Here is a 17,268-nt window from a genome sequence, read left to right on the forward strand (position 1 = left end):
ACACATATACTGAACACAAAGTTATTTTTTAAATACCCCATGATTCAAAAAATAAAATAAACAACTGAGACTTCATCAAATAAAAACTTCTGCACAGGGAAGGAAACCATCAAAACTAAAAGGCAACCTATGGAATGGGAGAAGATATTTGCAAATGATATATCCGATAAAGGGTTAATATCCAAAATCTATGAAGAACTTATAAAACTCAACACTCCAAAAATGAAATCCAATTAAAAAATGGTCAGAAGACATGAACAGACCTTTTCCCAAAGAAGACATATAGATGGCCACAGATACATGAAAAGATGTTCACCATCACCAATCATCAGGGAAATTACAAACATATTTATTGTTTTGGCATTTTACAATCAGGATTATTTTCTGTTAGTAGATACGACGGCTTTCTCACCAATCAGGATCGAAGGTCTAATGACCATCTCAAACCAATGAGATAATCACACTATAGCAGTTTTGCAGATTATAAAACTGAGTATATTTAATGCTGATGTTGCCCTGCACTGACATAGTTTACCAGTAGTAACGGGTCTCAGGAATTACTGGAGTATGAAAGAACAGTTTCCCCTACATACACACCATGTCATATACTTGGCTTGATTCTAGAGTGCAATTTACATGGCCCTAACCATGAGATCAGGCCGACTCAAGTCTCTGCTATAACCACAGACTTATTTGATCCTTTCCTGACCTATCCAACTTTTCCCACTTCTCTTCTGATGTTTTGGTATCTGTTTGATAACCCTTGCCTTGGGACAGCTTGTGAAGACCCCACCAAAAATATCAGGCTTAGGAATCAGAACTCATTTTCAAAACATCACAGAGCTAGTCAAAGTACAAATCAAGTTTCAACCCAAAGTTAAGATGAACTTACTCATTAAGTTCTCTAGTCATTCTAGAACTTGGAGATGCAAGAATCAGACATTCTGGCTCACCCAGTATTTCTGTTACTTTGATTCATTCTAGAAACCCCTGTCCATTCAGACGACACAGTCACAGAAGAGAAGGTGTTCTATTTATGAGTTTCCTCAAGGCTCCCTTCATGTCCCTGTTTCTCAGGCTGTAGATGAAGGGGTTCATCATTTGAGGGACAACAGTGTACATCATTGAAACCACCGCAGTGTTTCTGGAAGAGTTAGTGAAAGCAGAACTAATGTACACCCCCAAACCTGTCCCATAAAACAAAGACACAATTGACAGGTGAGACCCACAGGTCGAAAAAGCTTTATACTTTCCACCTGCTGATGGCATTCTCAAAACAGAGGACACTATCTGAGTGTAAGAGAAAATGATTCCACACAGAGGAATACCACCAAATATGCTAGTTGCAAAATATATCAGGATGTTATTGATGAGGGTGTCAGAACATGCAAGCTGGATGACCTGAACAACTTCACAGAAGAAGAGAGGGATTTCGAGGTCTGTGCAGAAGGTCAGTTGCAACACCATCAGACAGTGCATCACGGCATCCACAATGATAATGAACAGGGGGAGTAAAACCAGCAGGCCACAGAGGCGGGAGTTCATAATGACTGTGTACCTCAGTGGATTACAAATGGCCACATAGCGGTCATAAGCCATTACTGCAAGAAGACTACTTTCTAAACTTGCAAAAACTAGGATAAAGCAGATCTGGGTGAGGCAGCCTGTGTAACTGATGTGCTGATTCTGTGCTTGGATGTTCACCAGCATCTTTGGGATTGTGGTTGTGCTTAAACAGATGTCATTAATAGACAGATTAGAAAGGAAGAAGTACATGGGGGTGTGGAGGTGGGAGTCAGAGCTGACAGCCAGGATGATGAGCAGGTTTCCCAGGATGGTGACCAGGTACATGGACAGGAACAGGACGAATAGGGGGAACTGCAGTTCTCGATCCTCTGTCACTCTCATGAGGAGGAAATCTGAAACGTATGTATCATTTCTGGGTTCCATATTGTTGATAAATCTGATGGAAAAGATGGAGTCAGTCAAATGTGTGTTTCCTAGAATAAAAGGAGAAGCATCACTAGAGGCAAAAACCATCTTGGGATGGGATGGAGACTAATGGGGAGGAATAAGAGATGACGCCTTCTGTGTGTATATTATTCTGTTTCTTTATGAATAATAAAAACTGGGCGCCTGGGTGGCTCAGTGGGTTAGGCCTCTGCCTTCGGCTCAGGTCATGATCTCGGGGTCCTGGGATCGAGTCCCGCGTCGGGCTCTCAGCTTGGAGGGGAGCCTGCTTCCCCCTCTCTCTCTGCCTGCCTCTCTGCCTACTTGTGATCTCTCTCTGTGTGTCAAATAAATAAATAAAATCTTTTTTTAAAAAAGAATAATAAAAACCTGGGATGCCTACATGGCTCAGTTAAGTGTCTCCCTTCACTCAGGTCATGCTGGGGTCCGAGTCCCACATCAGGCTCCTTGATCAGCAGACGGCCCGCTTCTCCCTCTGTCTGCTTCTCTCCCTGCTGTGCTCTTTCTCTCTCTGACAAATAAATAAATAAAAACCTTTAAAAAATAATAATAACCTGAAGCTTATATTGCAGAGAATCAACAATTGTGAAGTCTGAAGAGGGTTAACAGATAGTCATTTTTTAAAAATTACATTGTTGGGGCACCTGGGTGGCTCAGTAGGTTAAACCTCTGCCTTCGGCTCAGGTCATGATCTCAGGGTCCTGGGATTGAGCCCCACATCGGGCTCTCTGCTCGGCAGGGAGCCTGCTTCCCTCTCACTCTCTCTGCCTGCCTCTCTGCCTACTTGTGATTTCTCTCTGTCAAATAAATAAATAAAATCTTTAAAAAAATTACATTGTTTATGATGCTCTGCTTATTTAAAACATTCAGTAATTTTAGGGGTACCTGGGTGGCTCAGTCAGTTAAGCATCTCACTTCGGCTCAGGTCATGATCTCAGAGTCCTAGGATTGAACCCAATGTCAGGCTTTTCTCTCTCCCTCTCCCTCTTCCCCTTCCCCCTGTTCATGCTCTCTCTCTCTCTCTCCCTCTCTCTCTAATGAATAATATCTTTTTAAAAAAGATTTAAAAAAATAAACTGATATGCAGAATGTGAACAACTTATAATGCTTAATATCTTTTTTTGAAGATTTTATTTATTCATTTGACAGACAGAGATCACAAGTAGGCAGAGAGGCAGGAAGAGAGAGAGAGGAAGGGAAGCAGCTCCCTGCCGAGCAGAGAGCCTGACTCGGGGCTCGATTCCAGGACCCTGAGATCATGACCCGAGCTGAAGGCAGAGGCTTTAACCCACTGAGCCACCCAGGTACCCCTAATGCTTAATATATTGATCAGACTTAGTTGCTATGTGGGTTTGTTCCACTCTAAGAAAATTCATCAATTAGTGTACCTTTCTTTGTGTATGTTACACTTCAATAATAATGTTTACTTCTGAAAAAAAAATAAAACATTTGGTAATTTTATAAAAAGAAACAGATTGGGAAGTCACTTGAAGATTCTCTCGGGGGGCACCTCAGTGGCACAGTCAGTTAAGCATCCAACTCTTGGGTTCAGCTCAAGTCATGAACTCAGGGTCATGAGATCCTGTCCTGCTTTGGATTCCATACTCAGTGGGAGGTCTGCTTGAGATGATCTCTCCCTCTAAAATAAATCAATAAATCTTTAAAAATAAAGAGATTCTGTCTGGATCTCTATAAACTTCAAAGTCAGACAACTGAGATAATACATAGATATGTCAAGAAACAAGTTTTTCCAAACTTCCTGCCCTCTTACCACTACAAGATTATAAGTAAATGTCAGAAAATTTTATAATGGTCATGTTTTTTAAAATTTATTTTTTTAAGATTTTACTCATTTATTTGAGAGAGAGCACAAGCACAGGGAGCAGCAGAGGGAGACAGAAGCAGGCTCTCCACTGAGCATGGAGCCTGATACAGGTTTCAATCCCAGAACTCTGGGATCATGACCTGAGCAGAAGACAGTGAACCATGAGAGACTATGGACTCGGAAAAACAACCTGAGGGTTTTGAAGGGGCAGGGGGTGGGAGGTTGGGGGGGTGGGAGGTTGGGGGAGGCAGGTGGTGGGTATTAAGGAGGGCACGTATTGCATGGAGCACTGGGTGTGGTGCAAAAACAATAAATACTGTTATGCTGAAAAGAAATAAAAAAAAAAAGAAGAAGGCAGATGCTTAACAAATTGAGCCACCCAAGAACCCCAACAGTCGTGTTTTTTAAAAGGCAAATTTGTACTCAAGAAATGGTCCTTGGCAATTCACAGACCTGTACCCCTGGGGATAAAAATACATTATATGTTTATAAAAAAAAATTTGGAAGGGGAGGCGAACCATAAGAGACTATGGACTTTGAAAAACAACCTGAGGGTTTTGAAGGGTCAGGGGTGGGAGGTTGGGGGAACAGGTGGTGGGTAATAGGGAGGGCACGTTTTGCATGGAGCACTGGGTGTTATGCAAAAACAATGAATACTGTTATGCTGAAAAAAAATAAATAAATAATAAAAAAAATTTAAAAAAAAAAAGAAGAAGAAATGGTCCTGGCCATACAAGTGAGTGAAAAGATATTAGTAAATGGAATGATGGCAAAAAGCACAAGGAAACATATGAAGACAAGACAGGTGGGAGGACCATGTGTGACTTGGTTTCAATCATCTGATGTATGTGCTCTTTTCACAGCTGCCCCAGATGAACCTGTAGTAAGACATTTGCTCCTATTTCCAAACACTCAGTAAGGGGTATTAGGTTACCTGGTTGGCATCAGAGTGGAATGATGACTGACATTTCTGATGTACCTTATGGAAGATCTGCTCTCAGGAAGGGCAGAGGAACTGAGTGAGACCCGGGCTCCTGAGCAAGAGGGATTGCCTACGGGAGGAGGCTTAGGTGTGTTACTTACTACTTTTCATGTTGAATGAAGTGGTCACAGCCAGATTGCAATGTCTGTATCCCTAGAGGTTCAATTTCCAAAGCTCCTCATTAACTAAGCAATTTTTTCGTCACAGACATCCCAAGGCAGTGCAAATCCTTAAAGACCAGGACTCTAGAAACAGTAGAATTCAGGGTGGTGCTTTCTTGACCCTACAAGACCAGGTGTACATCATGTACACTTGGGTCTGTTTATCTCCACTTCAAATACTTTGCAAATATAGACAGACACACCATCCTTCTCTAATTGAATTTCAGTCTTCTTTTTTTAGGTATTAATGAAGGGATTTCTATCAAATGAATGACATCAGTAAGTCTGATATCAATTCTAGTTGTGAAAATATAGTTTGTATATATTGATATAAATAATACAGGTAAAAATACAGCTGGGGAACTCTCAAAAGTTTTTCTTCTGGGGGCACCTGGGTGGCTCAGTGGGTTAAGCCTCTGCCTTCAGCTCAGGTCATGATCTCAGGGTCTTGGGATCTAGCCCCATATAGGGCTCTCTGCTCAGCAGGGAGCCTGCTTCCCCCTCTCTCTCTGCCTGTCTCTATGCCTACTTGTGATATCTCTCTCTCTCTCTTTCTCTCTCTGTTAAATAAATAAATAAATATTTTAAAAGAAAGTTTTTCTTCGAAGAATCACTGTTTCCTGAAGCTTAATCTTCACTGTGTATATTTACAAGTATATTTATAATTAGATTCTAATTTATCCTGTGTGACAGTTTTGTCTGTAGTCAAGGCAGACTCTGTTACTTCCTTTTACATATTTGTAACTATTTTTTCTATTTTTTTTCACAGTATTTTCAATGTACATATTTGTTCACTTTAGGGGACTGTGGGTTAAAATTATCTAAGGCACTCATACGAATCAATAAGAAAAACATAAACCCAGTAGAAATACCACAAACATTTATTTAAAAAGAAAGGGAAGCTGAGACCTGAAACCATAAATATCCTAGAAGAGTACAGGCAGTAATTTCTCTGACATCAGCCACAGCAACATTTTCTAGTTATATCTCCTAAGGCAAGGGAAACAAGTGAATCACTGAACATTGTATCAAAAACTAATGATGTATTATACCTTGGCTAACTGAATTTAAATAAATACAAAAAAAGCAACATTAAACTATTGGGACTACATCAAAATGAAAAGTTTCTGCACAGCTAAGGAAATAGTCAACAGAACAAAAAACAGCCTACTGAATGGGAGAAGATACATCTGATAAGGGATTAGTATCCAAAATATGCAAAGAACTTATACAACTCAACCAGAAAAAAAATAATCCAATCAAAAAATGGACAGAGGAGGGGCGCCTGGGTGGCTCGGTGGGTTGGGCCGCTGCCTTCGGCTCGGGTCATGATCTCGGGATCCTGGGATCGAGTCCCGCATCGGGCTCTCTGCTCAGCAGGGAGCCTGCTTCCCTCTCTCTCTCTCTCTGCCTGCCTCTCTATCTACTTGTGATCTCTCTCTGTCAAATAAATAAATAAAATCTTTTAAAAAAATGGACAGAGGAAATGAATAGACATTTCTCCAATGAAGACATACAGATGGACAACAGACAATGAAAAGATGCTCAACATCTGATGATTAGTGATCATCAAGAAAATGCAAATCAAAACCACAATGAGATGTCACCTCACACACATCAGAATGACTAAATTCAAAAATACAAGAAACAGGTGTTGGTAAGGATGTGGAGAAAAAGGAAGCTTCACCTACTGTTGGTGGGAATGCAAGCTGGTGCAGCCACTGTGGAAAGCAATATGGAGATTCATCAAAGAATTAAAAATGGAATTATCATATGGTCCAGTAATCCTACTACTGGGTATTTGCCCAAAGAATCCAAAAATACTCATTCAGAAAGATATATATAGGAGTGCCTGGGTGGCCCAGTGGGTTAAAGCCTCTGCCTTCTGCTCAGATCATGGTCCCAGGGTCCTGGGATCGAGTCCCGCATCAGGCTCTCTGCTCGGCAGGGAGCCTGCTTCCTCCTCTCTCTCTCTGCCTACTTGTGATCTCTCTGTCAAATAAATAAATAAAATCTTAATGTTTATTTTATTTTTATTGTTTATGTTTATTACAGCATTATTTACAATAGCCAGATTATGGAAGCAATCCAAGTGTACATTCATAGATGGATGGATAAATAAGATGTGATATAGGGCACCTGGGTGGCTCAGTAGGTTGGACCCTCTGCCTTCAGCTCAGGTCATGATCCCAGGGCATCGGGTTCTCTGCTCAGCAGGGAGCCAGCTCAGAGAGCCTGCTTCCCCCTCTCTCTGCCTGCCTCTCTGCCTACTTGTGTTCTCTGTCAAATAAGTAAATAAAATCTTTTTAAAAAAATTTTTTAAAAAGAAAATATGGTATATACATATATACAATGGAGTATTTCTCAGTCATAAAAAAGAATGAAACCTTCCCATTTGCAACAACATGGCAAGATTTGTCAGAGAAAGACAAATACCACATGATTTCACTGATAGGTAGAATTTAAGAAACAAAACAAATCATCAAAGAAAAGGAGAGACAGGGCACCGGAGTGGCTCAGTCAGTTAAGCGTCTGCCTTTGGCTCAGGGCATGATCCCAGGATTCTGGGATCAAGTCCCACATCAGGGACTCTGTTCTCCATCTCCCTCTACCTCTCCCCACCCTGCCTGTGCTCTCTTGCTCACTCTCTCTCAAATAAACACATACATAAGATCTTATCTAAAAAAAGAGACCAAAAAAAAAAAAAAACCACACAAAAAAATAGACTCTTACATATAGAGAATAAACTGCTGGTCGCCAGAAGGAAGGTGTGTGGAGGGATGGGTAAAACAGGTGAGAGGGATGAAGGGTACATTTATCATCAGGAGTACTGAGTAATGTATAAAACTGCTGAATCATTCTACTGTATAGCAAAACCAGTATGATACAGTATTAATTATACTTGAATAAAAATGTTTAAATTTTAAAAATGTTTAAATTAAAAATTTATAAATAATAAAAGAAAAGGAAGTTAATATATGAAGATGCCCAGTCACATAACAAGATATGCCAATTAATAAATTATTTTTACTCCTATGAGGTTATCAGTATCCTTGAAAGCATATTGATGTGGTATAGATTATCAGGACTTTCTAATGTGTGTAACTGGCTCTCTTACATCCATCAAGGGACATATATGAGAGTATTCCAACCAGTTATTCACAGTAACAGAAAACTAGTTACAAACAAAATTTCCATCAGTATTGGACAGGATACCTACTTTGAAAACTCACCATGTATCATGTAAAAACACAGAGGACTGAAAATAAATTACTTATTTATATGTCCAACAACATGATTAAATATCAAATACAATAATGAGAAAAACAATTTAGATGAAAATTCATACATCATATTAAACTTCTAACAAGTTTGAAAACAGGCAGATTTATAAATTGAACAGGAACATGTATCAGATGATAAGACAACGATGTTTAATTCTACTGCCAGTTTCATAGGGCAAATATGATCAAATACTTGAAATTTCATAGAATTCAACCCAAAAGAAGAACTTCAAAGAAAATAAGCAAACAAGTCAAAAGTGATTGCACCTAGAATGAGGAGAGGGTGATGTGAGTGGCAGGGTGATGGCATCGTTCTTTTTAACCCCTGGATAACTATAAATGTTCTTATTATGTGACTATTCTGTCAAAACTACAGGTAGATTTTATGCACTGTTTAGTATATACAACATTAAAAAACAAAACTGAAGAAAGATCTGCCATCTTCCTAACTCGGAATACATCCTCCCATAAGGTTTTTACTCTTTTCTTTTTTTTAAAAGATTTTATTTAGTTATTTGAGAGAGAGGTAGAGAGCATGAGTGGAGGGATGCAGAGGGAGAGGGAGAAGCAGGCTTCTGACTGAGCCGGGATTCCAATGCAGGGCTCGATCCCTGGACCCTGGGGTCATGACTTGATCTGAAAATAGACATTTAACTGACTAAGCCACCCAGGCACCCCTCTTTCCATTTCTTTTTTTTTTTTAATTAAAAATGGGTCATGCTTTGAAAAAAAAAATCTCAAATTTAGTTCTGAGTGTAAAAATGAGTGCACAGGGATGCCTGGGTGGCTCAGTCAGTTAAGCCTGCAGGTCAGGTCATGGTCTCAGGGTCCTGAGACTGAGTCCCCCACATGGGGCTCCCAGTTCAGTGGGGAGTCTGCTTCTCCCTCTCCCTTTGCTGCTTCCCCGGCTTGTGCTCTCTTGCTACTAAGCTCTCTCAAATAATTAAATAAAAAAAAAAGACACGCATGCACATCCCTCAAATGTCTCCCCAGAGGTTCAAAGTCAGTCATTCTTGCTGGAGTCAGGGAAACCTCAGTGTGAAGAAGGTCTCAGGTGATTTACCTACGCGGCTGTGCTGTGAGCTTCAATGGAGGAACCTTCACACTACAGACACAACCGTGCCAGGGCAGGGAGCTGTTTCTCAGATGTGGTGCTGAAAATAAAACCATCCCTCAACGCCCAATAACAACAGGTTCTCCAGCAACTCCGATTCTCCAGAGACCGCCACTGTTTACCCCCTCCCAGAAAAGGTGATTCTAACTTATAGACCTGTTTACTGCATTTATGGGGAAAGAAATTCTCCTAATCGTGACAATTTCCCTTTTCTCTACCCTTACACTCAGTATCTCCTTGTCAAACAAACAAACAAACAAACAAAAACATTTCTCCGCAGAATAATTTTGTAATAAAGACACACTTAGGGGCACCTGGGTGGCTCAGTGGGTTAAAGCCTCTGCCTTAGGCTCAGGTCATGATTGCAGGGTCCTGGGATCCAGCCCTGCATTGGGCTCTCTGCTTGGCAAGGAGCCTGCTTACCTTCCTCTCTCTGCCTGCCTCTCTGCCTACTTCTGGTCTCCGTCTGTCAAATAAATAAATAAAATTTTTAAAAAATAAAAACACACAAAATATTTGCATTATAGCCCTAAGACTGCACCCAATCTCTATGACATTAATGATACAATTAATTTTATTCAATTATGTTTCCCCATCAGAGATATGTAGGAAACAGCAATAAAAGCTCAGATACATTCTTTTTTTTTTTTTTTAAAGATTTTATTTATTTGACAGAGAGAGATCACAAGTAGATAGAGAGGCAGGCAGAGAGAGAGAGAGGGAAGCAGGCTCCCTGCTCAGCAGAGAGCCCGATGTGGGACTCGATCCCAGGACCCTGAGATCATGACCTGAGCCGAAGGCAGCAGCTTAACCCACGCTCAGATACATTCTTATAAATAAACCAATGGAGGGCCCCTGGGTGGCTCAGTCCGTTCAACATCTGCCTTCAGTCAGATGCATATAAATATATACACATACATATGTGTGTGTCTGTGTATATACATACATACATATGATGTCTTCTTTATCCATACATGTATATGTATATGTATACATATACACATATATGTGTGTATATATATATACACACAATACAAGCAGACATATAAAATGGAGTATTATTCAGCCATAAAGAGAAATGGAATCTTGCCATTTGTAACAACATGAATGGAGCTAGAGAGTATAATGCTAAGTGAAGTCAGTCAGAGAAAGACAAATACTGTATGATTTAACTTCTATGTGGAATTTAAGAAACAAAACAAAAAGCAAAAGGGGAAAAAAGAGATAGAGGCCACCCACAAAACAGACTCTTTAACTTTAGAGAATAAACTGATGGTTACCAGAGGGGAAGTGGGTGGGTGAAACAGGAGATCAGAATTAAGGAAGGCACTTGTTATGACCACTGAGTGTTGTATGGAAGCGTTGAATCACTACATTGTACACCTGAAACTAACAGAACACTGTGTGTTACCTACCTGGAATTAAAATTAAAACTTGTAAAAAAAGGAACGTAACAATCTTTATTGCTTGTGTCCCTTAGAGCCAGGGTTACTTTCTTTTAGCAGAAACAAAGCTTTTTTCACTAATTAAGATAAATTGTTTCACCATCATCTCAAACTGCTACAGTGTAGTAATTGCTGATAGTGCCTTTGCAGAGACACAGTCTACCAGTGAGACCGCTCTTGTAAATTACCAAATTAGGTGTAAAAGATCCGCTTCTCCCATGTTTCATAGTAGGCTTACTTTTGAAGTGCATGTATGGAATTGGCAGTATTATGTCTCTGTGACTACAGACTTATTTGGATCCTCTCCACAATCCATCCAACTTCTTTACTTTTCTTCTTCCTGGAATATCCCCCCAAAATCACTGTATGCCCTCCCTCAGATTCAGCACTATGGACCTGACCAAAGAAACTGAGCTTGATAATGGAATTCATTTCTGAAACATCACAGAGCTATTCAAAGAACAAATCAAGTTTCAACCCAAAGTTAAGATGAATTTACCCATTAAGTTCTCTAGTCATTCTAGAACTTGGTGATGCAAGAATCAGACATTCTGGCTCACCCAGTATTTCTGTCACTGATTCATTCTAGAAATCCCAGTCCATTCAGACGACACAGTCACAGAAGAGAAGGTGTTCTATTTATGAGTTTCCTCAAGGCTCCCTTCATGTCCCTGTTCCTCAGGCTGTAGATGAAGGGGTTCATCATCTGAGGGACAACAGTGTACATCATTGAAACCACTGCAGTGTTTCTGAAAGAGGTAGTAAGAGCAGAACTAATGTATACCCCAAAAGCTGTCCCATAGAACAAAGATACAACTGACAGGTGAGACCAACAGGTTGAAAAAGCTTTATACTTTCCACCTGCTGATGGCATTCTCAAAACAGAGCACACTATCTGAGTGTAAGAGAAAATGATTCCACACACAGGAATGCCACCAAATATGCTAGTTGCAAAATATATCAGGATGTTATTGATGAGGGTATCAGAACATGCAAGCTTGATGACCTGAACAACTTCACAGAAGAAGAGAGGGATTTCAAGGTCTGTGCAGAAGGTCAGTTGCAACAACATCAGACTGTGCATCAGGGCATCCACAATGCTAATAAACAGGGAGAGAAGTATCAAGAGGCCACAGAGGCGGGAGTTCATAATGACTGTGTACCTCAGTGGATAACAAATGGCCACGTAGCGGTCATAGGCCATTGCTGAAAGAATACAACTATCCAAACTTGCAAAAACCAGGACAAAGCAGACCTGTGTGAGGCAGCCTGTGTAAGTGATGCTCTGGTTCTGTGTTTGGATGTTCATCAGCATCTTTGGGACTGTGGTTGTGCTTAAGCAGATGTCAGTAAAGGACAGGTTGGAGAGGAAGAAGTACATGGGGGTGTGGAGGTGGGAGTCAGAGATGACAGCCAGGATGATGAGCAGGTTTCCTATGACAGTGACCAGGTACACAGACAGGAACAGGCTGAAGACAAGGGGCTGCAGTTCTGGATCCTCTGTCACTTCCAGGAGAAGAAATTCTAAAATGTCTGTTTCATTTCTGGGTTCCATACTGTTGATGAATGTGATGGAAATGATATGGCAACAGACAATGAAATGTCAGCCCCTAGGCAAGCAGCAGGAGTATCACCAAGCACAAGCACCTTGTTGGGAAAGGAAAACATCCAATGGAGAGATGCCTTCTCTGTGCATATTATTTTGTTATTTTGAAAAAAGATCTAAAGTGAATAAAGCAGTGAGTCAAGATTTGTTAATTCTGGAAAGGGTTGGGGAATCATCATTTTTAAAATTAGACTATTCTTTAATTTGGTAACTTCACTAGAAGAAATGGGTAGTGAGACTGTCTGGATCTCCACTCCCTTCTGCAGAGACCTCACAGTATGGCAACAGAGATTAATACAACAGTATGTTAAAAACCCACAACTGGAAGATACAGGGAAACTGCCCAAGCCAACTCCCAGAAACCAGTAGAAAGATTAAGCAAAGGTTATAATAACAATCATCCTATTTGCAAATGCACATGTTCCTGCTGAGAAGGAAAAGTGTCTTTCTCCTTACAGAAAGAAGAAAGAAACTGACAGAATGATAACTATTTGGGGACTGGAGGAAAGGTACAAGGAAACAAATCAAGAAAATAGAAGACAGGCAGGAAGCAAATGGATGTCTTGATTCCACACATATCCTCACAATTTCTGCTGGATAAACTTGTAGTAAAAATATATGCCCTCATTTCCAAACATTAACTAAGGGACATCAGGTTACCTAGGTGACATCACTGTGGAATGATACAGGACATCTCTGTTAGATGCTGGATGATGGAGACTGGTGCTCCACCTGCAGAAAGAGGAAAGGGATGGAGTGAAGCATCAGGCTCCTGGGCAAGAGAGATCATCATCAGGGTGAGGCACAGATATCTATTTCTTTCCTGGGGCAGGGCTGTTGAGCGAGGCTGTCACAATTTATAGTCTCTGTACCTCTGGAGAATCAATATTCAAAGCTCTTCATTAACTGAACAATTATATCTTCATTCTGATCCCAGGGCGGTGCAAATTCTTTTCAGACTAAAGCAGTAGAATTGAGGAATTCAAGATGGTTGATACCCTGATGCAATGAGTCCATCACCACTCATTTCTCCACCTGTTTCTGCTCACATCTTCTATTTCACGTACATTGCAGATGTGGACATGCCCTCCTTTGGCATCTCTATGTAATCAGTGATATCGGGAAGCCTGATGATAATTGTAGGTGTGAAATTATATATTTATATTTCAGCCATTAGAAGGAATGAAATTCTGACAGGTGCTACCACATGGATGAACCCTAAAAACTTATGCTCAGTAAAATGAGCAGATGAAAAAGGACAAATATTGTATAATTTTAGTTTAAGGAGCCTAGAATAGGCACATGAACACTGTTACCAGAGGAGGGAAGAAAGGAATAATTTTTTAGCATCCCAGAATATCTTAACAACTGTAACTGTGCTAATAATATCATGTTCCTATTGGTAGGGTGAGCAAGATCACATCTGGAAATATTTCACTGGAAGTTTATGTGCCCTGCTCTTTCTTTCCTTGTTATAGTGAAAGAACAATTCTGAATTTTCATTGAATCAGTAGCTTGTTTTATTGGCTCATTTTGGAGGTGCTTGAATTTCTTAGTCCTTATCTTTTAGATTGTGCTTATTCTCTTAAAAAATGCTTGATTTCAGCGAAACAGTCAAAAAAAAAACAGTAAGAAATGCCTGACTTTGAGGTGCCTGGGTGGCTCAGTTAAGTGTCCAACTCTTGATTTCTGCTCAGTCATGATGTTGGCTATGGTCGTGAGACTAAGCCCTGTGTGGGTGTCTGGGCTCAGCTGGAGTCTGCCTGAGATTTTCCCTCTCTCTCTGCCCCTCCCCCACTTGTGTGAACACTCACATGCTCTCTCTCTTTCTCTAAAAATAAATAAATCTTAAAGAAAGGCTTAACTTCTCTGAAGTAATTAAAATGTTTTCTTATTTTGTCTTCAGAAATATTTAGTCACTTTGATTCTTGTGTCTAATACTTTGGTACATTGGAATGAATTCTTTTGAGTTTTTATATTGTGGTAAATATGTATAACATTTTAAGGGCCTACTTAGCTAGAGCAATGCCATCCCATTAAACAGTGATTTTGTTGTTTATGCAGTAAAACTTAAACTGACCCTGCCCCCCACCTCAAGGAACTTACTTAAAAGCAAGTCCGGGAAACCAGTCCCAGGTAACAAAGCCCAAATACAAGGGTGGGTCAGGCCAGGTGGAGACATCCAATCAGTGGGGCGCGCATACTGTCTCCCTAGCTACCAAGGAGTATAGGTCCCGCCTTTTGGGTGCCAATTCTGACCAAGGTGATAGGCTAGTTCAAATATCTACTAGGGTAAATTGTAATTCAACTGGTCACTCGTGTGTGACCTAGTATGACTGTGCAGCTTTCTCTGTGTGTTGCAATCTCACTGGCCACCTGTGTGTGGCCAGGCCCAACCACAAGGCCTTTGCTCTATAAAAGTTAGTTGGTAAGGCAGGGAGGGGTCGCCTCTTTGTAAGAGAGGGTCCCGACCGGTCGGTTTGATTCTCGATGCTTGGCGCAAAATGAAGCTTTGATTGACCTTCACTTTGTATCAGTCTCGCTCCTTTAATCACGGACCCATTATTGGGGGACCTAACAAACATAAAATTTACTATTTCAGACATTTTAAATGTACAATGCCATGGCATTAAGAACACTCACAATGTTAGAGGACCATCATCACTATCCATTTCCTGAATATTTTTATCATCCCAAACAGAAACTCTGTACCTATTAAATGATAACTTTTTCTCCAACCAGCTTTCAGAAGGAACCTAACACCTTGCCATACAGCCGATTTCAGACTTCTGACCTTCAGACTGCAACAGAATACATTTGTGTTGTTTTAAGTGGTTAAGTTTGTAACATATTACAATGACAATAGGAAACGAATACACAGCACATAGCTCAATTTGGGCTAATGATAACAACAATGCTTTCTGGATGTCTCCTCAGAAATATTATGGTTCTGTTGCAAGGAAACTCAAGGAGAGGCTATCAGGTTTTGTTTCTGACTTTGAAAGGCCTCTGTGGTGGAGCAGGCATCAGTGACCACCAGGAGAATAGATCTAATAGGAAAATACCATGACGTGGCAGAGTGAAATGCACTCCTCTGGTTCTGTGCCTGGACCTAAGCAATCCCTGAAGTTTTTGTTAGGACAGATCATTGTTTTTATCATTTGACCCTACTGGATTTGAGAATCTTGCCTTATTACAGCTGAAGGCATGCATCCTCACTAACTGAGTTTAAGCTTCTCAAATTTACCCAAAATATAAACTAATATAATCACATCAATTTTATAGACAAGGAAACTGAGTTTAGAGTTGAAATAAATTGTCAAAGGCCACAAAGCTATGTTTTAGTGGAGGTAGGATTCAAACGCAGCTGGTCTGATTTCAAAATTCTTACCCTTAACCATTAGATCTCTGGTTTTATATATTCAAAGTCAGTCAGACTGTCTGGATTACACATTATTTCTCTCTGTCAAATTCCAGCAGTGTAAGCCCAAAGCAGCTGACACATTAATGAAAAGATTAGATTCTAGAGATAAGTTTCCTCAAAGCCCCCATCATGTCCTTGTTCCTCAGACTATAGATAAAGGGATTCATCATGGGGGTGACCACAGTGTACATCACTGATACTATTGCACTCTTCCTCGAGGACTGTGTAGCTGCAGAACTAAGGTAAACCCCAAAACCTGTCCCATAGAACAAGGAAACAACTATTAAGTGTGACCCACAGATGGAAAATGCCTTATACTTTCCACCAGTTGATGGGATTTTCAGGACAGAGGAGACAATTTGAGTGTAAGAGATAATTATCCCAGAGAGAGGAATAACACCCAAAAGGCTGGTCACTAAATACACAAGAATGTTATTGATGAGGATATCGGAACAGGCAAGCTTGAGAATATGAGCTAATTCACAGAAAAAGTGGGGAATTTCCAGGTTTGTGCAGAAGGAAAGCCGCAGCACCATCAAAGTGTGGAGAAGGGCATCCAGAACACTAATAAGGAAGGACAGCAGAACCAGCAGCCTACAGAGTTTGGGGTTCACGATGATATTGTACCTCAGTGGGTGACAGATGGCCACAAATCGATCAAAGGCCATCATGACCAGAATTCCATTTTCCAACCCAGCGAAAGTCAGGACAAAGCAGATTTGGGTGAGGCAACCAGCATAACTGATGGATTTGCTCCGTGTCTGGATGTTCACCAGCATCTTGGGGATCGTTGTGGTGGTAAAACAGATGTCAACCAAAGCCAGATTAGAGAGGAAGAAGTACATGGGGGTGTGCAGGTGGGAGTCATACATAATGGCCAGGATGATGAGTAGGTTCCCAACCACAGAGACCAGATACACAGACAAGAACAGGCAGAATAGGAGGGGCTGTAGCTCTGGATCTTCTGAGAGTCCCAGGAGGAGGAATTCTAGAGTATCTGAGAGGTTTCCGGATTTCATGTTGTTGAAGGGTCTGATAGAAAAGTTGGAAATGACAAGAAAACAAATCTTAAGAGAAACTTTCTTAAACACACCTATCTTTTCTCCTGTTTCCCTCTCTCCCCCTTTTACCCCTCCTTTTCCCGTTTTGTGTTTCCCTCAACACTGCCAGCCATACCATCCTGTCCCAAGTTTTTTTTTTTTCCTATCAACCTTTTGTGAAGTAGAGGTACTTAATAAGAAAATAGGAATGAAATATTGCCCTGTTACGACGGCTGGGTGGTTAAGTGTCTACCTTTCAGCTCAGGTCATGATTCCGAAATCCCAAGATCAAGCCCCAAGTTGGGTTGCCTGCTCAGCGGGGAGTCTGCTTCTCCCTCCCCTCGGGCTCTCCCCCTGTTCCTACTCTCTCTCTCTCAAATAAGTAAGTAAAATTTAAAAAAAAGATGGAAGGAGGA

General features: G+C 40.7%; 3 protein-coding genes across 3 annotated transcripts; all 3 read right to left on the minus strand.

Annotated features, from left to right (window-relative positions):
* Nucleotides 1-1,011: 1,011 nt before the first annotated feature.
* LOC123932976 (olfactory receptor 7G2-like) lies at nt 1,012-1,971 on the minus strand. Its single transcript, XM_045991787.1, has one exon. It carries the CDS (start codon nt 1,948-1,950, stop codon nt 1,012-1,014), a length of 939 nt encoding a protein of 312 aa, XP_045847743.1. The 5' UTR covers nt 1,951-1,971.
* A 9,427-nt stretch (nt 1,972-11,398) lies between these two features.
* On the minus strand, nt 11,399-12,358 carry LOC123933013 (olfactory receptor 7G1-like). Its single transcript, XM_045991859.1, has one exon. It carries the CDS (start codon nt 12,335-12,337, stop codon nt 11,399-11,401), a length of 939 nt encoding a protein of 312 aa, XP_045847815.1. The 5' UTR covers nt 12,338-12,358.
* A 3,546-nt stretch (nt 12,359-15,904) lies between these two features.
* Nucleotides 15,905-16,831, minus strand: LOC123932910 (olfactory receptor 7G3). Its single transcript, XM_045991640.1, has one exon. The coding sequence runs from the start codon at nt 16,829-16,831 to the stop codon at nt 15,905-15,907; it is 927 nt and encodes a 308-aa protein (XP_045847596.1).
* Between the last annotated feature and the right edge of the window lie 437 nt (nt 16,832-17,268).

The sequence above is a fragment of the Meles meles genome, chromosome 20, assembly GCF_922984935.1.
Source record: "Meles meles chromosome 20, mMelMel3.1 paternal haplotype, whole genome shotgun sequence".
Lineage (NCBI taxonomy): Eukaryota > Metazoa > Chordata > Mammalia > Carnivora > Mustelidae > Meles > Meles meles.